The sequence below is a fragment of the Drosophila virilis genome, chromosome X, assembly GCF_030788295.1.
Source record: "Drosophila virilis strain 15010-1051.87 chromosome X, Dvir_AGI_RSII-ME, whole genome shotgun sequence".
In the NCBI taxonomy this organism is placed as follows: domain Eukaryota; kingdom Metazoa; phylum Arthropoda; class Insecta; order Diptera; family Drosophilidae; genus Drosophila; species Drosophila virilis.
This window is the reverse complement of record NC_091543.1, coordinates 1,744,740-1,769,334: the sequence shown is the minus strand read 5'-3', so window position 1 is coordinate 1,769,334 and position 24,595 is coordinate 1,744,740. Positions and strand designations below refer to the sequence as shown.

The 24,595-nt window shown below is 43.2% G+C and overlaps 4 protein-coding genes across 7 annotated transcripts in view; 2 read left to right on the top strand and 2 right to left on the bottom strand.

The window, feature by feature from the left end:
* Nucleotides 1-267: 267 nt before the first annotated feature.
* Nucleotides 268-3,377, bottom strand: LOC6634826 (Golgi resident protein GCP60). 2 transcript variants are annotated; one of them, XM_002058179.4, is made up of 5 exons: nucleotides 3,150-3,377; nucleotides 2,873-3,031; nucleotides 2,385-2,812; nucleotides 1,055-1,573; nucleotides 268-993 (listed from the first exon to the last, which is right to left on the bottom strand). In XM_002058179.4, the coding sequence occupies exons 2-5, from the start codon at nucleotides 2,982-2,984 to the stop codon at nucleotides 562-564; spliced, it is 1,491 nt and encodes a 496-aa protein (XP_002058215.1). In that variant the 5' UTR covers nucleotides 2,985-3,031; nucleotides 3,150-3,377; the 3' UTR covers nucleotides 268-561. The 2 variants fall into 2 exon arrangements, with proteins under 2 accessions (XP_002058215.1, XP_032296372.1); XM_032440481.2 differs by lacking the exon at nucleotides 3,150-3,377 and having other exon boundaries at nucleotides 2,873-3,113.
* Nucleotides 3,378-3,671: 294 nt separating this feature from the next.
* On the top strand, nucleotides 3,672-5,718 carry LOC6634827 (probable RNA-binding protein CG14230). Its single transcript, XM_002058180.4, has 4 exons — nucleotides 3,672-3,960; nucleotides 4,018-4,307; nucleotides 4,367-5,483; nucleotides 5,543-5,718. Exons 1-4 carry the CDS (start codon nucleotides 3,768-3,770, stop codon nucleotides 5,710-5,712), a joined length of 1,770 nt encoding a protein of 589 aa, XP_002058216.3. The 5' UTR covers nucleotides 3,672-3,767; the 3' UTR covers nucleotides 5,713-5,718.
* A 1,029-nt stretch (nucleotides 5,719-6,747) lies between these two features.
* Nucleotides 6,748-11,183, bottom strand: meso18E. Its single transcript, XM_002058181.4, has 4 exons — nucleotides 11,042-11,183; nucleotides 8,360-9,375; nucleotides 7,569-7,637; nucleotides 6,748-7,509 (listed from the first exon to the last, which is right to left on the bottom strand). The coding sequence occupies exons 1-4, from the start codon at nucleotides 11,042-11,044 to the stop codon at nucleotides 6,969-6,971; spliced, it is 1,629 nt and encodes a 542-aa protein (XP_002058217.2). The 5' UTR covers nucleotides 11,045-11,183; the 3' UTR covers nucleotides 6,748-6,968.
* A 33-nt stretch (nucleotides 11,184-11,216) lies between these two features.
* The window catches only part of LOC6634412 (solute carrier family 7 member 14), a 26,600-nt gene continuing 13,221 nt past the window's right edge, over nucleotides 11,217-24,595 (top strand). The window contains exons 1-3 of one of the 3 annotated variants that reach the window (XM_032440439.2): nucleotides 11,217-11,339; nucleotides 19,578-19,824; nucleotides 20,497-21,094. In XM_032440439.2, the coding sequence (XP_032296330.1) occupies nucleotides 21,059-21,094 (36 nt within the window). In that variant the 5' untranslated portion in view covers nucleotides 11,217-11,339; nucleotides 19,578-19,824; nucleotides 20,497-21,058. Of the gene's footprint in view, nucleotides 11,340-19,577; nucleotides 19,983-20,008; nucleotides 21,095-24,595 lie in introns of those variants that run through there. The other 2 variants (XM_032440440.2, XM_070211374.1) reach the window with 2 other exon arrangements.

The following is a 24,595-nucleotide window of genomic DNA, read 5'->3' as shown; positions in this document are numbered from 1 at the left end:
AAAGTCTGGCAGCGCTGGCATTTAGGGCAGAGTTGCTGGCACGCTCGCGTGCACAGCGACTGCAAGCACACATTTGTAGCATCTGGCAGCGCTGGCTTTTTAAGCCAGCAACTAACGGCTAGCGCTGCCTCGATCTGGCAACACTGCACTCAAAAATTAACAAAAATAAAAACTTTTATAAAATACTTTATTAACCTTAAATAATTTATAAAATTGCACATACTATGAACGAGCATCATTCGAAGAGCCACACGTTACACATACACATGTATTTTATTTATGTTTTATTTTGAAAACTATATAATAAATAATATTGATTTAATCATTTTGCAAATGGAAAAGTGAAGTTTTCTAAATTGTTGTGCATATGCAAATTTCTGCATACACAGCCCACAATACGAGCCGAGCCACAACACACACACACACGCACACACACATCGCATTGCTGAAATTCTTAGAATATATGTCTAGTTTCTTGGACTATGCATGTACATATATATATATATATATATATATATGTCTGTGCACGCTAGTAAGTAATCCAGTTGGACATTTTTGGCCTTATCGCTCGTAATAGACGCGATAATAAAGCGTTTTCGAACGCCAAATGCTGTAGCTATTGTCAAATTTCAGTAAATAGACACCCTCGCCGGGATACGAATGGGAGCCGACGTAGACCTCGTTGTAGCATTCGCGCCGATAGATTGGCACAATTATGGAAATGGGCGGCTTTGTGGCGGCGGCGGCGGCCGCATTTTGTGCGGCCAATGCATGCCGATCCTGCGACAGGGAGCCGGACTCCAAATCCTCCGTGGTCGATAGATAATCCTCATCGACACAATCCTCATCCTCGTCGCTGTCGCTCACATGCACCGTCACCTCGTTGGTTACGGGCTTCGCCCACTCAAAGTAAATGCCGAAACCGATGTCGTAATTGTCTGTCGCAAACTCCCAGAAGATGCACTTGCCGTTCATATTTGTGGGCACGCGCACCTGCAAAGAACAGTCGATCAATCAATCAATCAATCAGTCAGCCAATCCGTGGAATACGCACCGTTACCGTATCGCCGTGTCCAATGGTAATGACACCATCGCCATCGCCGGCGGATACTTCAGTCTTGAACTGTTCGATATCGGGACGCGTCCAAATCTTGGCCGGACGTATCATCACATAATCATCGTACTCATCGCCAGCCAGCTGCTCCGACTGTGCCGGCTGCTCGCCCGGCTGCGACTGGCTCTCGAATTCGTTCAGCTGCAGTCCATCCATGGCCTGGGCCAGATTGGCGCTGCCAGTATTATGGCCGCAGCTGTTGCTATTGTTGTTGTTCATCTGCTGCTGCTGCTGCTGCTGCTGTTCCTGCTGTTCCGCCTCCGCTAGCAGCAGCACATCGTTGTCCTGGTCGGGCGTCTGCTGGTGTTCCAGATTCTGATTGGGATTCGCTGCGTGCGCCTGGCCCTGACTTTGCAAATGCAACTGCTGCATATACTGATGATAGTGCTCCCGCTGCAGCTGATGTATAAGCACCGCCTGCTGCTCCGGATTGCCGGGGAACTGCTTTTCCGCGTACAGCTGCAAGCAATCAACGAACGCAAACAATTATTAACACATATGTATATCCTGGCATTCGGAACAGCCTGTTCTTGACCTCATTCGGCTGTGTGACCTCATTCGCCGCCAACGCAGACAATTAACATTTATTATTGACAGACGACGACGACGACGACGTGCGAGTCGGGTTGGGCAACAACAGGTGCAACTGTCTGGGCAAACAGTTGACAAGCTTCACAGTGCCCGACTACCAAATACCCTGCTGTCGGAACATAACAATTTTCTATTATAGCTTAAAGAATTATCAAGTTTCAAATCTATGTTTAGTTTTCTTGGAATAGCTTCAGAGCTGAGAGAGAAGAAACTGACGAACAATTGGGACTACATTGAGTTTGTCGTTGATTTTGTTCAAGAATATATATATACTTCTACTTTTTCGAGTTAGAAAAGCGTGTTAAACAAAAACCCATCAAAATCTTTCACAGATGTAAAGAATAACTAATGTATAGTATAAAGGCTATATAAGACGTCTTGAAATTGGATACATGGAGTGTATATCTAATCTATTCCAATTGCTCAGATAGTTTCTTTTTCTTATGGTAAACGAGTCATACGAATTGGAATACTTTTTTGAATTTTGTTTCGAAAACAAGAGAAAGCATGTTCGCATATATTCCATTTCGTATAGCCGATTTCTAAGCCATCTGCCAGCTTTTATTGACTTCCCTTGCCTTGCACATACGCTGGCACAGCGTCTGGCATGCCCGCTTGGCACGGGGCCTGGTGTACGTGGTATTAGAAAATCGATTGCGTGTCGCAGTCGTGAATTTACCTTAAACTGCTGATATGTCTGCTTGTTGAGCGCATCCTGCAGCTGACGGCGTTGCAATTCCTCCTTGTAGCCCTCCTCGAGCAGCTCCTGCTGTTCGCGTTCGCGTTTCTGGCGCGCCTCCTTCTCCAGCTCCATGCGACGCAGCTCGGCCTTTAGGTTCTCATCGCGATTCTGACGCACCGCCTCAATGTACGGCCGAAAGGCACTGCACATGGTGTCCAGCAGATCGATGAAGCCCTCCATTGCCTGCTCGCGCGTTATGTCGCCGAGCAGCTGCCAGTGCTGCTGCCTGTCGCGGCCGATCACGTCCAGAACGCCCAGAGCCGGCGCATGGTTGGCGTTAAACGGGCCGACCGCGGCCTGTTGCTTGAAGGCGATCAGCTTGAGATTGTCCTCGTAGGACAGGTGTATGGCCTTGCCCGAGTTCTCTGCAATGCATGGAACATTCAATTAGCGGAAGCCGCAGAAATGCATACGACAAGTTTTACGTTTGTAGAATGTAAACGCGAGACGGTAAAGCTCCTGCAATGGGAAGCCCCATTTCTCCAAAGTACTTGTATTGCCTGGTCTGCTGCTGCTGCTGCTGCTGTTGTTATCCATTGTCCTTAAATGTATCTAATTCTTTTGTTAAGGAATTATCTTTGGCGCTACAAAATATTAGCACAGCAGAAAACAAAAATAAATAATAAAATCTGACTGTGTGTGTGTGTGTGTGCTCGTATGTGTTTGCGTGAGTGTATTAGAGACACAAAATATCGAGCTTACCCGATAAAATCACGATGTCTCGATAGTCAATGTATTGTTGCCAATTTAGAAACAGCATACGCTATTTGGCGACAAGTTGGGTATGAAATAGCGTTATTTGATTTATCCTGCGATGTTTACTAGAATACGCATAATTTTCATGAACACAAATGTCAAAACTTTTTATGTTGAGAGTTGGGCGCGAATCGCTTTTCTAATGCAGAGCAAATGCGACAACACGAGCGTAAAACTCACGCATGACTTTTAAGATTCCCAAAATTACTTTTAGCTTATTTCAATTTGTTTTTGAATTCGACAAAATTCTCAAAATGTTGTATCGTGCCGTGTTATCATGCTCATTAAAAATAAATGAAAACCAATTAACTAATTTTAAAAAGCAAAATCTCCATTAAACAAGAAATGAATAAAAGTTCGTGCTCGTGCTTCCATCTCTACTGGGAATTACACAAACAAGCAATTGCTGACGTCACAAGCAACTATCGATATGTGTTAAATAAAACTAAGACTAGTATTTTACAACACTGACCACCAACAGCTGTGTTGTAGAATCGCCTACACGTGCGCTTATATACATGTAAAAATATATATTTTTTTATAGTTAGTTTTGTATAAGAAATTATGGGCAGCACGCGTTTCTTCCTTGCCGACTTGCCGGCCAAAACCACAGAGCATGACCTGCGTGCACTTTTCCAGGACTATGGCGACGTGGAGCGCGTGGAGCTAAAGACGAAAGAACAGTTTGTGGATTCGGGTCAAACAATAGCCAAAGTTATAGCTTTCGTGACGGCGCAGACGGAGGATGCCGACTACTGTAAGCAGCTTATTTAACTAAAGTAAACCCATATTAAACTAAACCAACCAATTACAGGCGTCAATGAGCTCAACTGGCAGCGGCTGCATGGTGCCAAGCTGAAGGTGTCGCTGGCCAAGGAATCGTTCTTGGATCGCCTCAAGCGCGAGCGTGACGAGGGCCAGCAGAGCGCACAGGAGTTGCACAATGCCAGCGAATCGAATCAAAGCAGTTCCCGTCTGCTGGCACAGAATACGCAAAACAAGCGACGCGTATTTGGGGAGCACGAGGAGATCAACGATGAGGATGTGGCGCCCGAGCTGCTGATAACCAAAAAGCGTGCCGCCCACTCCATGATCAATGGCAAAGTGAGTGGGAACCGAGTAGAATTCCCTTTGAAATTCTTGTAATCCCTCGTCTCTTTCAGATTGTCATCCAGCAGGAGCACGACGTGAAGCCGCTGCACATCATCGAGCAACACAGGAAGCCCGTCGGTAAGCAACTGGATGCGAAGGCTGCCATAGCGGACCTCAAGCGCAAGGAGTCGCTAAACAAGATGAAGCTGCAGCACGAACAAAAGAAAACGGCCATACAGCAGGCATTGGCCTCCACGGCGGCGGGTCAGGCCAAACGCATCAAGTTCAGCGATGCCGAAGAGGAGGATGAGGTGACGCCAAAGCCAAAAAAGGAGCAGCCCAAAAAAGCTCTCTTCGAGGATGACGAGGAGGATGAGCAGGAACAAGAGGTGCTGCTGCCGCAGCATAGCGGCAAGAAGGGCGAACGTCTGGTCGAAATGCAAAGCAAACAAAGTTTGGATCCCAGATTTCGTATAACAGCAAATTTTGTGGCCGAAGATGGTGAGGATGATGATGAGGAGGCGGAGGCGGAGGATGCAGCAGCTGAGCAGAAGCAACAGGACAAGGCACAGGATAGCGAGCGCAACTGGCAAATGGGCATTCTGGAGCAGGTCATTGGACGCAAAATAGACAGCAGCAATGCGCCCGGCGCCAAGGCGTCCAAGAACAAGAAAATGTTGCGCTTTGATCCCGCCAAAGAGGAACACCAGCAAATGCTGCGTGTCAAGTCGAAAAAGGAAGACAACGCCAAGCCACAGCCAAAGGCGGCGACAGCAGCCACCGCTGAGGACGCCGCCAGGCCGGCGCCCGTCTCCCAGAATGCATTCTATGTGGTCACCGATACGCTGAAGCAATCGCTTAAGACGCGTGGCGAGGGCTTCAGTCTGTTGGAAATGTTTGGCAGCAGTCACGAGGAGGCGGTCGCCGAGCGACAGGATCAGCTGGAGAAGCTCGGCCACGAAAAGATATTGGTCAACAAGTCCAACAAACTGGGTCTGGGCCAAGTCAATCCCTTCAGCTACGATTCCTCCGACAGCGAGGACGATAATCGTGATGCGGATGCACAGCAGCAGGCGCTGGCCAAGGAGAACGAGGCGCCCGTCAAGATACCTGGCAAACAAAAGCCAAAAAAGTCACAAATCTTTACCGAAACCTTTTTCATACCCAAAAATGATGCCAGGCTCAAAGGTACACTAATTAAATATGATTGTTTCTTTAAATTTAACTAATCTAAATTTCTCTTACAGAGGGCGCGAAATTATTCAAGTCCAGCAAACCGGAGCTGGAGAACGAGAATTATGATGAGGTTAAGAAGCGTCTTAAATTCCTTATAACCAAGAAAATTTCCAAGACGCAGAAAAACATTTCCGGCAAAGATGTCAAGAAAAACAAGAATAAAAAGCGAAATAAATTTTAAAAATATATAAAACCGATTTTTTATGCAGGAAGCTTAGCATGCTTTTAGGCTCGGGGGTTCTTTTTAAAGCCAAGTGGCAACGCTGTCAAAGTACACGTCGTTGACAAATGGGTATCGATACCATGCATTTGAATTTTACAGGTGAAATACTAATATATGTGTACGTATTTAAAATCTAATATATTCCTATGTTGTTGTAGAAGAGGTATTGATTATATTACATTAAATTGTTCTGACGATTTTTGAACGATAGTAATATACGCAGCACAGTCCGTTACTTTAGGCCGATTAAAGCTACACTTTGCCTAATGCCCGAGTGGCAACACTGCAAATATCGTTTGCTTGTCGATATATCGAAAAATATGATATCGATTTGTGTAACGGCCATTTCAAAGTTTACAAAATTCAAATATTTTTCTTGAATTAACCTAGCTTTTGCCTAGGATTTTTATTTGTTTGATATACTTGCTGCGACTTTATTTATTTAAAGGCTCAAAAACTTATTATGGAAACCGAAATTTACTTGTCGCAAAAATAAATGCAAAAGCAAACCAAAACAGAAAAAACCGCCTCTCAAAATTTGGTTTTTGTGTATTTAACTAAATTAAAAAAAAAAAAATATATTCGATGTATACATAACATACATACATATTAATATGTTCCTGCACAAATGCATTTGAGCCCCATTTTAGCTCCAAACTTAAATCGAAATATAATTTGCTTGCGAACGATTAAAAATTACAAAAAAAAAAAAAATAAACAAATAGAAGATTTGGGTAAAAGATCGGCGCAATACGCAGACTTGCCAGTTAAACAGAGTATATATAAATATAGATGACGAAATGATTGAAAAAAAGGCCACATGCAGAATGTTTTGATTGGGGGCTATATAGAAAAAATCATATACATATACATATATATATATATATGTATATAAACGTTTTGGTTGGAGGTCTGCGTCTATAGCTAGAGGATTCATTGAACCTTAACCTAGATACAAATTAAGTTAGTGCTGGCACAAATATTGCGTCTGGCAATATATTAAACTTAGACAAGATAAAATAGTTGCTTTTTTGATTTTCTTTTTTGTTGTTGTTTTTTTTTTTTTTTTTTTTTGGTTTCCGTATGCTTAGCTATGCATGCGAGTCCTTAAGCACTTGGGCTATTAAGTAAACGTTGCAAATCTCATATAGATTCCGAGACATGGCTCGTCTTTGGCACTGCGTACATTTCTCCATTACATTTTGGATCTTTGTCTACGTTTCTCCCGCGACTGTTGCGGCGACTGTTGTTGCGTCTGGCGTGGACGCCAGCTCCTGGTTGTTGTCATCGGGCACCAGCAAAACAATGGCATCCGATTCATTGGCAACGGCAACGTCAGCTGTTGCTGCATCGGCGGGTGTGTCGGCACGTTTTATGGCTTCAGCCTGGCTTGGCTCAACTGGCGCAACTGGAGCAGGAGCAGCAGCTGTTGCTGTGACTTCTGCTGCCGAGGTGGTGGCCGGCTTGGCCGCGGCTAGCTGCTCGATGGCAATGACTGTGCGCTCGAGCAGATTCATGAGGCGCTCCTCGCGCGCATCCATGCGCTTGAGCAGCTCCTCGTCCCGTTTCTCGCGCCGCTTTAGATACTCGATCAGCTCGTAGTTGGTGCTGTCGCCATCGGTGGACGTGGACATCTTGCGTTTGCCGCTCTTCAGCGATGCGGACGAGCTGCAGTCGGACAGATTGTCCGTATCCACAATCACATCCGGATGCAGTATATTCTGATCTATGCTCGGCGAGTAGAAGTTTTGCGCGCTGCAAGGAGACACAAGGATTAGGACTAACACAACTGGCTTTTGGAGGCCTCCACTCACCCATTGTAGTTGGTCTGCATGAGCTGAATGTCATCCGGATTGAATTCACCCTCGGAGAGCGGCTCCGATCTGTGTGGCACGAGGGGAAGGCATATTTAGTGTGCAAACAAGAGAGATATACAAAAAAGTTCGTCTTCGTTTTGACGCATAAGGCGTATAAAGGCGCTGTGCGTCGCCCATCAATCAATCAATCAGTCAGTCAATCAGTCGATTGCTTTCAGTTTCCATCGCGTATTTATAGGTTAACAGGAAACAACTTTGATAACTGCAGCAATAAGGATCTGACTGCGCGTCACCCATCAATCACATAGCCAATCAATCAGTCAATCAATCAATTGATTTGTTTTAGTTCATAAACGCACTGTTACATGGCTTGATGGTAAAATAAAACTACTGCGATCAATTTAGCTAACCAGGACTGAATGTTTGCGCTGTACATCACCCATCAATCAGTCAATCAATTGATTTGTTTTAGTTGTAATACGCAGTATTCCCTAGTTTTCTGATACAAATACAACTACTGCGATAATTACAGCTAGCCAGCTTTAACCTGCGTTGTGCATCGCACATCAATCAATCAATCAGTCAGTCAGTCAGTCAGTCAATCAGTCGATTACTTTCAGCTGGAATAAATTTTAGAGTACTGTACGTATTTATGTGATAAAAGAAAACAGCTGTGGTAAATGTAGCTAACCAGCTCCGAGGGTTTTCGCTGTACATCGCCCAACAATCAATCAATCAATCAGTCAGTCAGTCAATCGGTCAGCTTGGCGTTGGAATGGATCACTTACTTCATGGATATATTGTTGTCGTTGGTGGCGCTGCTGTTGTGATGCAAGTTGAGCGGTCCGCTGCAGTCCTTGTCAAAGTCGGGCGCCTCGGGCGGCTCATGGAGTCCATGGCCATGATCCTTAAATGCGGCACTGTGATTGTGACCGTGACTGTGGCTGAGACTGTGGCTGTGACTGTGGTTGTGACTGTGACTGTGACTCAGCTGTGGCTGCTCCTGCTCCTGGCCAGCATTGGCCGCCTGCAGCTGGGGCTGCTCGTGCCGCAGCTGGGCGGCAACTGCGGCTGCCGCCGCGGCTGCCACGGCGCCGGCGACCTGCAGCTGGAGCGGATTATCATCGTAGCCGCTGCCGGGCAGACCGACGCCCAGTGGCAAACCGCCGCCGCCGCCGCCGCCGACTCCATTCGAGCAGGGCCCCTCGCTCAGCTGTGTCTCCACGAAATGGTTGGGCATAAAGCGTTCCAGTTTGCTGGCGCCGCTCTGTGAGGAGTCTGTCGAATGGGCGTGGCTGAGGCTCTGCAGCAGACTGTGCTGATGTGGCGTCAGGTTGTCCTTGTTCAGCAGCACGCCCAGCTCGGCCGCCTGACGTCGGCGCTGATAGTAGGACAATTCATTGTGGTTCTTGGAGATGAGCGCCAGCCGCTTGCCATTCGAGCCCCAGCACTCGCCGCGCTGCTCCTCGATCTCCTTGAACAGGAACATGTACGGCCAGTTGCGGCGGACATGCCGTTCCGGATTCTTCTTTAGCTGCGTATAGATCTTCTTCAGGTTCTCGTAACGATTGCAGCACTGTTTGGCCGTCCGCTTCCTCGCACTGAACCGGTTCAGCACCTCGGCGACCATCTCCCAGACGCTGGCATGATTCTTCCGATTCGACTGGAACGCGCTCTGGATGCGCTCCGATTTGACGATATTCAACAGAGCCACCGATTCCGGCACATTGAAGTAGCTTTCCGGCGTGCGGGGCGCGCGCTGATGATGATAGCTGCTCGTGACGGTGGGCGGGTTTTTCGTCTCCTGCAAAGTCCAATAAGAAAAATGGTGAGCTCTTCGAACACAAGATTGATCGACGGCCAGATACTCTTTAGTTACATACTTGCAACTGCATTCTCTCTTCCTCTCTCACTCGCGCGCTCTCTCTCTCTCTCTCTGTCTCTCTCTCTCCCTGAAACACAGCTCCAAATAAATCATATTCGAAAATCGATATTTATCGATTTATCAAAGTCGATATTTATCGATCTATCAAAGATTGGCTTGGAAAATCTCTTAAATCAATTGATGCATACACTTTAAAGGCTCACAAGCGTTTCACAATTTCCAGGAGAGCGCTTCAGGCGTCTGTGCTCGACTAGTAGATACCCTGGAAACAGCTAATGCTTACTCTTTAAAACAGCATCTAAGATCAGTTGATGAATATGTTTTATAGGCTCGCAAGTGCTTCCCATTTTCAATGGAAGAGCGCTCTAGTGCTGATTACTCGACTAGTAGACACCCTGGAAATCGCAATTTCTTAACCTAATCTTCATATTCGCACCTTAGATCAATTGATAAACTTTATAGGCTTGCAAGTGCTTGCCATTTTCAAGGAAAGAGTGCTCTAGGGCTGATTACTCGACTTGTAGATACCCTGGAAACTGCATATTATCACCTAACTCTTTATATACGTAGTATACTCGAATAGTCTAGCTATAAAAATAAGCTCTCTTTGGTGGAGACATTTTAGAAGTAAAATTTTCTGAGTATTCTATAACCTACCTTGCAATTTCAGAGCCTCATGATCTTAGAGTTAAGTTTAAGCGAATTGAAAATCTCTTTTATTATATAGAATTTAATTTAACATAATATACATTAAGTCGTTCTCGTTACATACACATCCACAATATCGGCATACCCAATGTGACTGAGCACAGGGTATAAGCAGTAAGATTTGGAATAGGAATCAACAAAGTAAACTAAATGAATTCATATGATCCATGGCTTCTCGCAAACCAACTTGACCCTGCAGACCCTGAAGCTGATAAGCTCTCGGACTCTCCCTTAAAGCAGTTCGACTATGCTCCAACTGAGTGGTGAAAAAAGGGTATTCAACTATTCAATTGGAATTCCAGAAAAAAAAACTCCAGATTCGCAGCGTTCTAATGTATCTGTATTAAGTTTTTTCTTACAAAAATGAGATAAACCAAATTGCAGGAAAAACACTTTGGGAACTATGTATGTGTGTGTGTATTTATTTCCACTCACACACATACATACATAGATGCATAAGTATAAATGTTTCGGGGTATTCGAGCTGTTACTTGATGCCTTGAAAAGTTAAACAAACAAAAACATAAAAAAAAACAACGAACAGGTAACAAAAGCCTAGCAATGCTGGTGCATCAGGATATTTGAACTGAGCTCGTGAGTGCCCCTGCTGCTGCACCCCACTCAAATTGCCGCCCGCCAATGAAACATTTGTAACTGTAATTGCATAGCCTTGCCATTTATGTTGATGGCGGTAGAGTGAGAGAGCAATAGACTAGGCTAGTTTGCCTAGGAGTTTGCATTTGGCATTCTCGCATTGCGATCGTGCATAACAGAGAGAGGGAGAGAGAGAGGGACAGCTTGTGCTCGCTCTCGCCCAAAGAGATTTGCTCCTCATTGTTGTTGCTGTTGTTATGCTTTTGCTAGGTGCTTTACTTACCATTTGAAAATTTTGTTTGAGTCAGCAGCTTATTTCACAGAAGCGACGGCGTCGGCGTCGACGTCAGCTGCGCTACGCTGCAGACAGCAGCCAGCAGCGAGCGATTTTGTGCTGAGAAAGCGTAACGCCAATATTCGCTATATTCTCTATTTTAACTTGGTATCCGTTTTGGTGTCTCCTTTGGCTGCCGCTGCGGCTGCTGCAGTTGGCAACGTTAGCATTTCAAAAAACAAAAACAAAAAAGAAGCAGAAAACCGTTTAAAAATAACGCACTTCTAATTGGTAGTGTGTACACACTGTAAGTATTGCATATGCTAACGGATACAAATGCAGCGGCGCTGCATGTGTGTGTGTGTGTGTGTGTGTGCGTGTGTGTGCGAACAGAAATCGAAATCGAAAAAAAAAACTGCGGCCGAGCACTTGAAACATTTGTCCGTTGGGCTCTTCTTTTCTCCCAATGTTTTTTTATTTAAATTTCTTAGCGTTGTTGTTGGTTGGTTGGTCTGTATTTTGTTTTTGTTGACAACAAAACGGCCGTCGACGACGACGACTATTAATATTTAGAAGTTAACCTTTTAGCCTCGGACTGCGGCTCATCGGCTACAGTTGAAAATAAAACGACAAAAAAAAAAAAACAAAAACAAAACAAAGTAAAACACAAAATTATATACATTTGTATGCATGCATGCATGTGTGTGTGTGTGTGTGCGTGTGTGTGTGTGTTCATACAATGTGCATATGTGCGTGTGTGCATATAACTGACGGCGGCGCTAGTTGTTGCTGCTTTGTTTTTGTTTTTGATTTGCTTATTTATTTAATTTTTGTTTTTGGTTTTGGTTTTGTTTTTCGTCGCCAGTTTCTATGTCCATATATGTATGTATGTATGCGCTTTGGCGCTTTCCAGGCAACATAAACAATTCGCGCACTATCGTGAGCACGAGCGTGCCCCTCACACACGCACACGCACACGCACGCACGTTCACTGGCCAACGGTTAATTCTTGCACTTGCACTTTGTTGCAGATTTTTTTTTTCATACACTGCGCGATCCGGCGAGTTCTGTTTGTCGCTCACTCGCTCGCTCGCTCTCTCTCGCTCTCGCGTGTTCTTGTATTCTTATTGGCTTGCTGTTTACAGCTAAACATATTTATTGCACCCACACACACACACACACACACACACTCACACACATGTTAACGTATTCGTATATTTGTATTGGCGCAACCGTGCCAAATGTCCGTTTGGTGCGTTTTGCAATTGAACTAACCAACACTAAAAAAAAAAAAACAACAAAAACTAAACGAAAGCAAGGCAGCAACTAAACGACAACGACAAGCAAACGGGCAACGAAAATGAAACTGAACTTTTCGTCGCGATCCCGTTGCCGATACTAACGGCAGTCACAGACACAGACACACATTGCGCCAAGTTCTGCTACGATCGTTAGGCAGACGGACGACGCTCGCGCTCGTCGATTTGCTGCTGCTGCTGCTGCTCCTCGGAACTGCGTGCCCCGTTCTTCTTGTTGTTGTTGTTGTTGTTTTTGGTTTTGTTGCTGTTGGCCTGTGCTTTAACTTAGTAGATTGCGATGGCAGCGTTGGTAGCGGTGGCAACGGCAGAGGCAGAGGCAGAGGCAGCGGCAGGGCAGAGGCGCCGCGCTCTCACTTTTTCACATGTGTTCAAATGTCTTGGGTATGGTTGAGTGTGCATATAAATATACATAAATACATATGTATGTCTACTTATAGAATCGAACGTAGCAGCGACGACGGCGGCAGCGGCAGAGCAACGGGAATAGAGACAGTTAACTGATGCGCCCGGCCTATGGCGATTCTGAATCTGATTTCGATTTCGAATCCAACAGTCGAGCCAAGGAAACGCACGCACACACACACACGCACACGCACACACTGGCATGCAATACGTGTGCGTGTTTTGCTCTCTGGGGGCATGGTAGATGGTGTAGGCAGAAGGAATCTATGGGCATTACTGTGCTGCAACAGCAACAGCAGCAGCAGCAGCAGCAGCGAGTGGGAAAAATCGTAGACTATAAATAGATACAAGTATGCTCGATATATACGTAGTATATGCACATGTACTCTATATACATACATGTGTGTGTGCGTGTGTGTGTGTGTGCATATGCACCCCAAAGAAGCTGCGACTCGGTTGATGATCTTTCAGTAAAAAAAAAAAAAAAACCGAAAACATAACAGAAACTGTTAAGTTGGAATATGTTAAAATTCTTTACACAGATCTTTACAGTTTCCCTTATTAATATAAACATTATATATAGAATTTGTAAGTTAAGGTATTGGTAGCAAGATTTGTTGTTTTAACTGGGTTATTGGCAAATTTACGTACGCTTTGTATAGATCGGACTTTATTGTTATAAAGTCTATACTTAAATAATGGGAAATATGAAAGAATTCTCTTTGCGCAGATCTTCCCTCATTCTCTCCAATAGGATCAGACTTCAATATCATTAAGTTTTTACTCGTATAATTCTGCAGATTGGTAAATGGAAGAATTCTTTAGACGAATTCCTGATTCTTTTCTATAGATCTTTGCGGGAATCATCATTTGATCATTTGAATAGTTGCCCGGTATTTCTAGCAAAGGTTTCTTACTAAGTTATCTATTGGAAAGTTTGTAAAATATATATGCAAGAGTTCTTAATGCCAGATATAAGAAAAGAAAGGACAAGAAACGGTAACTCGCTCAAGGAGTTCCTCAGGTGCGCTATAAAAAAGTAGAAAGGTTTTTATACCTATTCCTTTCTAACTAGCTTTTCGAACAGTACAAACAAGATCAGATTATATTTTAGCTTATATTATATACCTATTTTAGGATTAAGTTGGAATATTGTTCTAAATTACTTTGATTCCATTCGAATGGAAGTTCCATTCTAAGTGGGTTTTGTTCAAGAATTGTTTCAGTAATTCAGTTTCTAAAGTAAAATTGAGCTCTGCCGTTTAAAGGTGGATATTAAAATATGCTAAGAATATGCGCGTATTTTTTATTACCTGAGAGAGAGAGTGAAAGAGAGAGAGACGTGGAGGATTGAGAGTCGAGCACAGCGATTGAACTCTGACCCAAACCCAATTGGAGCTTGCGCTGTGATACCCTAAACGCATGGCAACTGCGTTAGTATAGGGTATATAGATTCGTAGCAAACGGAAATCGATGCCAATATCCTGTTCACACTCTGCCCTTTTCGAATACCCCAAAATGGACAAGGACTCGCATTTTCGGAGATCACGTTTTGGCAATAATATTTCGTAACAGAAAATTGCATAAAGATCGTAAGAGAAGCTGGCTAGGCGTTGCAGCAGAATGTGAGGGTATGCCCTAGTCGAGCACACCCCATTTGTTGCTGCTGTTGTTGCTGTTGTTGTGGCCTTATCGAAATCGCGATCTTCATTGATTAGTTTTCGACGATTGCCGCGATTCATGGAAAATTGTTTAAAAACATTTCGAAAGCGTTTGATTCCGTTTCGGAACGAAACACATACAAACAGACACATATAGGTATAGACTCTGTGTGTGTGTGTGTGTGTGTGTGTGTGTGTGTAACGTATGCATATATATATACATACGCTCGTACTCGGGCCCCACCGGTATTTTTAATTTATAGTATGTACATAAAAGTCACACACACTCGCACACACACACACACACTCGCACACACACTCGCACACACACGTGCACTTGGTATGACTGCCGAACGATCGTATTCTATTTGTAATCCAAAATAAGTGAATGTATCTGTATCTGTAGCTGTAGCTGTATCTGCATCTGTGGCCGTATGTGGTTCACTTTACGAGCTCTCTTGCTCACTCTCTTCCTCTTCCTCTTCCTCTTGCTCTGCCTCTTCCTCTACCCACTCGTCTTGTTGTTTTTGTTTTTTTTTTTCTTCTGATATTTTTGGTACAGCTGCTGGAGCCGCGCTGTAAATGCTTTTCATTCCGTTATTCTTATTCGCGGCGATGCCTCAAAAAAGTATACGAAAGAAAACAAGTAAGAGCCGCAATTGTTCTGCCGTGCCCGACTAGCAGATACCCTGTGCTCAGCTAGAAGCTGTTGTAACAAGCATTCCAGCGTCCTTCGCTCTCGCTCTCTCTCTCTCTCTCTCTCTCTCTCAGGCCTCGAATAATCTCTCCCATTAGTAACTTCTCTATTTATAGCCCGATTTGCTTCGATTTGCTTTGGTACTTGAGAGTCCTAATACTTAAAGCTTACGGTTCTTTCCTAAGGGGGCTAGGAAAAATCTCTTTTATGGTAACTTTTCTGTTTGTAGTTGGATGCAATTGAGAATTAAGTATATGGATATACGACAGGTGTCATACTTAAGGAATATACATAGAAGTATCTCCGATAATACTTCATATATACTTCTATATCTTATATATCTTATATAGTTTTTCGAGGAAAACTATGCAAAAATTGTATATTCTTTACGAGAGCCCAAATACCCAGTTTAATGTATGTCATCCTTATTAACTGCCAGATCTGTCTCTATTCCAAAATTTGATGCACCTCAACACGAGTTGTTTCTTCAGAAGTTTTCAGATCAAGTCCAATCATTAAGTTTCTGCTGTCGCAGCTGCTTGCTTCACGCCTGTTACATAAACCAGCATACCCTCTTTAAACGTTCTCACTGGGTGCAGGGTATATAAATAAACCAAATGGCTTTCAATGCGCTCCTCCACACACACACACACACACACACACACATAATCCGAGTACTTCGGGATGTACTCTTCTAGTTACGATAGGGCACAGCAGTCGGGGTTATCTTTGGCTAAATAATTCGACAAAAATAGATTCAACTACACCCTCATGCAGAAGTATCATATTATTATTATTATAAGAATGTAACAATTTTTTCAATTCTAATTTGGGATTTGTAAAGTCAGAAACTTTAGATGAAATAGGATGCATTTTAGTGGATCAGAGAAAACTTGTTGAGCTTAGAGATATTTCTACCAAATAGATCAAGGAATGAATGTATAAGCCAAGTATATAGAAAACCTTGAAACCACGTAACCAGAAAATCGGCTCGAATCATATTGAAGCCTGAACAGAACCAGAAACTGAACCAGGTGTCGAACCAGGAACCAAACTATGAGCTGAACTAGGAACCGAACCGGGAACCAACCGAGGTGCTGAAGCAGAAACTGAACCAGGAGCGGAACCCGGAGCCGAACCCGGAGCCGAACCCGGAGCCGAACCCGGAGCCGAATAAGGAACTGAACAGGGAACCGATCCAGGAACCAAACCAGGTACTGAACCAGGAGCCAAACCAGGAACCGAATCAGGAATCGAACCAGGAACGGAACGAGGATCCTAACCAGGAATCGAATCAAGATTAGAGCCAGAAACCGAACTAGGAATGAAACGAACTGGAAACCGAACCAGGTATCGAAACAGGAACGGAACGATGATCCTAACCAGGAACCGGACCAGAAACCGAATCAAGATTAGAGCCAGGAACCGAACTAGGAATCAAAACAGGAACCAAAACAGGAAACGAGCAAGGAACCGAGTCAGGAACCGAACCAGGAACCGAACCAGGAATCGAAACAGGAACCGAATCGAAGAGCAGAAAGCAAACCAGGAATCAATACCTTTTGGTTTCGCCGACCCGTTTACGATGCTAACACATGGAAAACCTTCAGAAATAATGAAAATCAAAAGAATTAATAAATATTTGTGCCTAGTTAAATATTAAAACAAGCGCAGAGCACAAAGAGAGCAGCGGCAAAAACCTCCACGAGAAACACATAGCTGAATGATAAATGTAAATGCACATACATAAAACCATATAGAACCATATATATGTATGTATGCATGTATGTATGCATATGTGTATGTATATGTGTATATGTGTATATATAGAGCTGTATGCGATTCGAGTATATTGTCGGTATCTTTGCGTTTTATGGCTATTGTCTTTGGTTTGGTTTTCTTGTTATTTTCCTCTGTATTTTCTTGTATGCTTTTCCGTTGATTTTTTTCCGTCGATTATTTTTTTTTTTTTTTGTATTTTCTTTTTCGGTTGCTGTTTTCAAAGAAAATGAGTACAAGCGTTATTTTTAGAAGCAAAAAGATTTTCTTGATTTTTACTCGTTAACATTGCTTACGCTTCGTTTTCCGTAGTAGTTGCTGCTGCTGCTTCTTCTTCTTCTTCTTCTTCTAGCTGTTGTTGTTGTCGCTGTTGTCATCAACTTTGTTGTTGTCGCCGGTGACTGTGTCTCTCTCTCTCTCTCTCTCTCACACTCAGTCTTTGGGGGCTGTGCGTTGTTGTTTTCCTCGTAGATTTTAGGATTTTCTTAAGTAACATTAGTTTTCAATAGTTCCCGCACACACACACACACGCACACACACACACGCACACACACATGTACTGCTTGAGTTGAGTGTGTGACGGATTTGGGCAGCGATTTACAGTTGCGCATCATGATGGATGGCAAGAAGGAGTGCTGCGGTGGAGGGGTGTGGGGCACGGGGGAAGAGCGAGAAGGAGAGTGGCTAGTGGATTGGAGAGGGGCTGCTCTCTCGCTCTCTCGAACGTTGACGCTCTCCAAGATTTATAGCTGCTATTTTTAAAAACTGGCATATTAACAACCGTAGGGATCGCACACTAATGCACGCACTCACACACACACACGCGCACACACACGCACACACATACGCTTGTAAAATAGTACACTTTATATATTTTACCGTATGTACACGAATACACACACATGGCTGGCAGCAGCAGACGCTGGCAGAGATCGGTATTTCGTTTACATATATTAAAAGCAAGTAAGTGGGCTTGACGAGAGTGTGACCGACTAGCAGATACCCTGTAACTAGTTAAAAGCTGATATATACGCAATCTCTCTCTCTCTCTCTGTCTCTTTATCACACACACACACACTGAGTCTTCGACTGGCAGATACCCTGTTCCTAGCGACGAGCGGCTATAGCGAACTATCGTTCTTTCTGCTCACTCGCTCTCTTTTAAATACACACGCAAAGCACTCGAGCAGCAGATACCCTGTACCTAGCGATGAGCTGGTTTAATTAACTTATCTCTCTCTCCATCTCTCTCTTCCTCTCACATACACACACAAAAAATGTTACTTCTTAATACCTTTTGTATTTGAAGTGCGTCTTTTATGAAATTATGACGGCTTTTCTGTGATAATAACATTTTTCCACGTGCCAAAGCAAGTACTAAGGATAATTTTATTTTTTTGTGCCTGTTTTCTCCAGCTTTCTTTAACTACGATAATATATATCCCAAGACTAAAGAGATTGTGAGAGTCTCACTCTCCTGTTTTATCTGAAACATATATAATATATACTTTATGGGATCGAAAAATCTTCTTTCTGCTTTTCCCATAACCAACCCGTTATCGCTTCTCTAAGCAGGGTATATGAAACATTATATTTGCCGAGATATTGCAGTGGGAGTGCATTTATGCGGGTTTATTGAACCCAATATACCTAAAAGTATGCAAAAGTCAGTAACAGTTCATGCGTGAGCGAGAGAGAGAGCGGGAGAGGGAGAGAGACAGATAGAGAGGGTAGTTGAAATGTAGTTTGTAAATAAAACAAGTACTTAGAAAGATAAGCATAAATTGACAGAATTTCTAGGGTCAGGCCAAAGCGCCATCTAGCATACAGTAGGCGCACAATTTGTGTGTGAGCTGCATATCAGCCTTAGCAGCAAGGCCGCGAAAAGTGTCGCATGTTTAACCCTGAAATTTGCTACGCATAACAAAAAATCATGCACGCACCGCAAATGCCGCTGCAAGAGCTTTAATCATATTTAAATTGAATAACATGTTGAGGTGAGTCCCCCAATTGTGATAACAGGTGTGTGCGCACATAAGCTTTCGGTCTTATGACACATTTGCCAGCATTTTGCATATCCTTGAGGGTGGGCCATCAGCGACAAATTAAAAATAAAAAAAAAAAGCGAAAGTCTCTGTGTGTATGTGTGTGTCTGTGGGCCGCAGCAGCAGCGCGGGGCAGAGCGAGAGCACAAATTTGACGCTCGTGCGACTGCGCGATTGGTCGCTGCATTTGGCGTTGCCTACTTTCGAGCGTCGCTTCAGTTTGGGGCGTGCGAGCGCAGGCAGGATGTGTGAGAGCGAGCGAGCGAGCGAGAGGGAGAGTTCGCATTGAACACAGAACAAAGGCAACAAAAACAAACACTTACAGCTTTCGCGCAATAACGAACTCTGTTATAGATACACGCGCGTGTGGCCAAGCTTTGCTGGAGTTGCCAGATCCTGCAGTTTGGCCGCTGTGCAATATGTTTGCGCTGCCAGCGGCTGGTCTGGCAACAACTTGTTAAGCAGCGCGCAACAAACTTCGCGCTCTCGCTCGCTCTGCAGCAGCTCAGGCGCGCATCAACATGCACACAACTGAAGCTGCAAAGGGCAGTGCCGAAAGCTTTTTCATTCCTTCTCTCTTCTTTTGCCATTTCCTTTTCCATTTCATTTACTTTTTCTTTTTTTTTTTTGAAACGCCAAAAGCAACTGTGAAAGAAGAAGCAGCAGCAGCAGCAGCAGCATTAACAGCAGCAGTCGCCGCAGCGGCAGCAGCAGAAGCCAGCAACGACTCGAACGGGAGTGAAAAGCGTATCTATTTTTCCTCAAAGGAAAGCAAAAGAGAAGCCCAAAAAAAAAAAAAAAAGAAGAGAATGCTATACACACGGAAAAATTGCAATCATTCATTCACGGAATAAACGCCGCAGCGAGTTCGAGTCCGGAGTCTCAAACTGTAGTTAAATATTCGCGCGTGCAATTACGGCTGAAAAAAAAACAAAAAAAAAAAAAAGAAAATACATCAAAAAGAAATTCAAATAGAAATAATATAAAAAAAATAAAAGAAAATTACGCTTTGCTGCACGCGCAACTGGAATTTTTTTTTTTATACCTGTAACTGGATTTGTTTCTTTTTTTTAATTGTGTGTGCCTGTGTGCGTGCATATGTGTGTGCGTGTGTGTTTTTTTTTAAATGTTATTTGGCAAGTTTTGCAACAGTGTGCGTGTGTATGTGTTTGCAATTATTGCATTTTGCATTAATGCTGTGCGTGTGTGTGTGTGTGTGTGTGTGTGTGTGTGGGGCCACGTGAATCAAACGCGCGCAACAAAACCAACACACACACACACACTCACACACACACGCAAATATAGACAAAGGTAGAGAAAGTGACAGTGTGGCCCTAGCGAAGTCCGAGTTTTGGCAGGGCAGCAGGGCAGCAGAGCAGCTGCGTCAGCGTCAGCGTTAGCGTTGGCGTTGGCGTTGACGACGACCCCGGCGTCAACGTCGCTGCTTCTGCCTTTTTCAATGTGCTTGAAAGCGAAAGTGAAAGTGAATTTTGTGTTTGTGAATATAAGTGTGTGTGTGTGTGTGTGTGCAGGAAATTGAAAATGAAATTAAAATTTGCAGCTGCGAATGCCTAACAACAACAACAACAACAACAAACGATTAGGAGCGGGCAGCAGCAAGAATAAGCTCAAAAACTGTTGAATATAGAATGACGTTGCAGACAAAAATCAATGTAAAATATAAAGCGATAAAAGCAACAACAACAGCAGCAACAACAACAACAACAAGAACAAAGGCCAGTCTGCGCCGCCGTTGACACGCACGCACGCATACAAATAAACAAACAGACAGACACATTCACACATACACACACACGCACACATACAGCAACACGCACGCACCAAAAAAGACGCGCAGCACACACACACACACACACACACACACACAAGCACAGCCGCACACTGAGACACAGGCAGCAGGCAGCAGGCCTAGCGCTGCGTGGGCGCAAAGGGAGCAGCAAGTACAAAAACAACAACAACAAGGAATAGAGAGCAACAGCAGAAAGAGGAAGCAAACGCAAAAGCAGCAACAGCAGCAGCGCAGCAGCAGCAACAGCCGCTTAGAGCTGTGCATTTACAGTTAAACATAAACATTTGCGAAATTTAAGTGCCGTTCACACACAATGAAGCCATCGGATTTGCTGCTGGTGCTGCAAAAGGTAACAAATAACAAAATTAAAAAATAAAGAAGAAGAAATTAAATGCACAGCGAATTGCGCTGGCAAGTGACACTTGGCACACGGCGAAAAATGGCTTGTGCGTGTGTGTGTGTGTGTGTGTGTGTGTGCTTAGACAAATGAAGCATTTGCCAAGGCGAATTTGGCATTTAATGGGCTTTATGATAGACGTGCAAACACGCACACATGCCAGTGCGTACATGTGCGTCTGTGTGTGTGTGTGTGTGTGTGTGTCGACTTATGCAAATCCATTTTGACTGCGAAGCTTCACTGCTCACTCGCAGCTCACACACACACACACACACACACATGCACACGCACACAAAGCCAGCACGCGGCAAGTAAAACATGCGACGAGGACAACGAGCGCCAAAGCCGAAGTGAAAAACAGAAAAAAAGAAAAAAACAAAAAAAAAAATACACAACACCCTGTGGGAACAAACGGCGTGGGGTTAGGGCATGCCAATGGCAGTGCGGGGTTGGCAGAGAGTTTCAGCATTTTGGCTCCGTTGGGTGTTATCTTTATGACTGCGCTCAGTTGCCCAGTTACACAGTTTTAGAGCTACCCTCCCCTCCCACCACCAGCCCCTCTCCGCCCTCGTACAGCGCGCATACTTATGCTGGTGTGTGTGTGTGTGTGTGTGTGTGTACTTACTGTACATATGTCCACTTTGGACAGCGCGTTGAGTCGTCTTTTATACTTTTTTAATGGCCCACTCTAGCAGTTTTTTTTTTTTTTTTTACTATGACAACAACAACAACTGCTTGCTTTTTTTTTTTGCAGTGTAGTGGAAATTGTGCATAGCCCTGGCCAGCTGCTGAGATTGAAGCGGAAATGCTTTCCGTTACTCAACAAGTACCGAAAGTAATTGCATATGTTAGACTGATTGATTGACTGACTAACTGACTAACTGACTGATTGACTGATGGGCTTTACACTAAACATTAAGCTGTAGTTTTTTAATGTGCGTGGTTCACCCAGAATTCCACCCGCAATTGTGGAAAATAAGCGGAAAACAGCCCTCAACTCTATGCCACAGATCTCTGTTTAAAGCTCATTTAAGAGTTGTCGCATTCCTATTCTTGGATACACTTCTCTTGCATGCATAGAAGCGGGTCAAAGGTTAATTGAACGAAACCATTCATCGTTGGCTATAAGAAGGCGGGTCAAAGGTTATAATGAAAGACACTTTATAATATTCCATCTGGCAATTTGTCATTCCGTCCTACACACTTAAATATGTATTCAAGTTTTTTTTCTTTTTTTTTTTTACACTGATTTTTATCAGTGTACCGAAAATTGGAAAAACTGTGGGCAGCGGAAACGTTTACAGCTGCTCAGCAAGTAACAAATGAGTTTTATATATATATACATGTGTGTTTGTTGTGTGTGTGTGTGCTTTTTGATGCTATTCTCTAAATATCACTCATACGCATATTGCGCATACGCCCCACTGGCGCGGCTCAAATCGAAAATAGAACATTTCGGCAAGATAAAAGTTGTCTATTTGGCTTACATGTGTGTGTGTGTGTGCGTGTGTGTGTGTATTAAACAACAGCTTTTTGTATGCCAATTATATTTGCCATGAGGATAAATCCAAATGGAATGTGCAACAAATTTGTGTTACGCCCACGCAAATCAAGTAAAATCAATAAATTTCTGTGGAGTTTTAAAGCCAAAGCTTGTTTCGACTTTTGATGAGCTTCACTTCGCCAAATTCAATTACAATTACAAATCATTTGATTTGATTTATTGAATAGCAAAAATGCTTGTGCGTTATTTTTGCCGGGCAAAAGTTGATCAAATAAATATATGTATATATATTTATATGAAGAGACCGGAACTTTGGCTACTCAAAGAAATATTTTGTATATAAAGAGATAATCTCTTTTTTTTTTTGCTTAAATTATTTAAGTTGAGCTTGTTGAAATACTAAGCTTCCTATAATATTCTTGCCTAACTTCGGTGCTTAAAGTCCGATCGTTTTTAAAGGCTTGCTCTCTACAAATTTTAGCGGAATTGGGGGAAAAGCGAAATATTTCCAAACTGTAGATGAGCTTAATGTTGATTTTTGGTAAACATTCTCAAGGGTTTTTTAGCTTATAACATGCAAGAACTGCAAATTATATTCCAACAATTTAAGCTCGAGTTCCCTTTGGAGTCCCTTTTCGTGGAACCTCTTCAATCTTTTGTCGCACAATTTGTTTGCTAATTTCTTGGCTTTCAACTTTCAACACAATAAACAGTTGTGCTACTCGAGCACTTAACAAAAATCAACCCATTGCAGGGAAATTTCTGCTTATTGTACACTGTTCGCCCAGTGCCAAAGCGGGCGTATTAGTTGCAGCTATGTTCATGTGAATATTGTGTTAATTATTTCGTCTACGTCAGCCGCAAAAATCAATAAAAACTGTCCAAATTTGGCGGCCAGTTGATTAGATGAGCTTCCATTTAAAATTAGCTAAAAATAATTTATCGCAGAAAGCGCAAAAATAGGTTTTTTTTTTTTGCTAAAAACCACAGTTTGAGAGGCACTGGACGGGGGTTACAGCTAATTTTGGTAGCAAAAATAATGAGTAAAAATAATGAAAATAGAAATTTTAATTATAAAATAGTAGGAAATAATAGGAAATAATAATAATAATAATAATAATAATAATAATAATAATAATAATAATAATAATAATAATAATAATAATAATAATAATAATAATAATAATAATAATAATAATAATAATAATAATAATAATAATAATAATAATAATAATAATAATAATAATAATAATAATAATAATAATTATAATAATAATAATAATAATAATGAAATAAATTAATACAAAATGAATAATATTTGGTATCTCTTACCTGACAACTACCTGAGCTACTACACATCAATTACAGGGTATTCGTGCAGTCGTTGCGAATACTTTGCCAGCTGGAGCATATGTAACGTTAGCCTTGAGCACAGTCAGCGGGCAACTTGGCTTGAATTGAGTTTCCAGTTGATGGCATTTGATGAGCATGGAGTGCGCAGGGGGTGTGGGTGGGGCTTGCTAGGGGTATTGGCCGTGGGGGTGAGGAGGGGAGCTTGAGGGTAGGGGAGGGTTGGTGGCAACCTTTCAAAGACAAACAAAGCGCCTGTGTTCGATTCGTGTTTGCCATTCAGCTCGACTCGGGCGCTGCGGCTGCGGCTGCGGCTGCTGTTGATGTTGATATTGTCACTGCGCTCTGCCAACCGCCTCCCCCCTCTCCACTCTTTCCCCTACGCTTCTGTGATGACCTTTTTCCTTTGCAGCAACATAAATGCCAACCACTTTAGTGGGGCATTGTGTGAGAGAGGGAATTGAGTTTGAAGCAAGTGCTTGTTGCATTTGGCTGGCGCAATTTCATTGAGTCATTAGATCTAGGGCAACAGGAGGGTGTGTGTGTGTGTGTACGGGAGGAGGGGGGGGGGGTGCTGGAGGGATTGTGTTTAGCATAGC

Excerpts from the sequence above, each read along its gene's own strand:
- LOC6634826 (XM_002058179.4), bottom strand. The coding sequence starts at position 2,984 with ATGGATAACAACAGCAGCAGCAGCAGCAGCAGACCAGGCAATACAAGT. Across the intron at positions 2,813-2,872 it reads CGCGTTTACATTCTACAAAC|AGAACTCGGGCAAGGCCATA; the intron begins GTAAAACTTGTC and ends CATGCATTGCAG. Across the intron at positions 994-1,054 it reads GACACGGCGATACGGTAACG|GTGCGCGTGCCCACAAATAT; the intron begins GTGCGTATTCCA and ends TGTTCTTTGCAG.
- LOC6634827 (XM_002058180.4), top strand. The coding sequence starts at position 3,768 with ATGGGCAGCACGCGTTTCTTCCTTGCCGACTTGCCGGCCAAAACCACA. Across the intron at positions 4,308-4,366 it reads ACTCCATGATCAATGGCAAA|ATTGTCATCCAGCAGGAGCA; the intron begins GTGAGTGGGAAC and ends CGTCTCTTTCAG. Across the intron at positions 5,484-5,542 it reads AAATGATGCCAGGCTCAAAG|AGGGCGCGAAATTATTCAAG; the intron begins GTACACTAATTA and ends TTTCTCTTACAG.
- meso18E (XM_002058181.4), bottom strand. Across the intron at positions 7,638-8,359 it reads GACAACAATATATCCATGAA|ATCGGAGCCGCTCTCCGAGG; the intron begins GTAAGTGATCCA and ends CGTGCCACACAG. Across the intron at positions 7,510-7,568 it reads ATGCAGACCAACTACAATGG|CGCGCAAAACTTCTACTCGC; the intron begins GTGAGTGGAGGC and ends GTCTCCTTGCAG.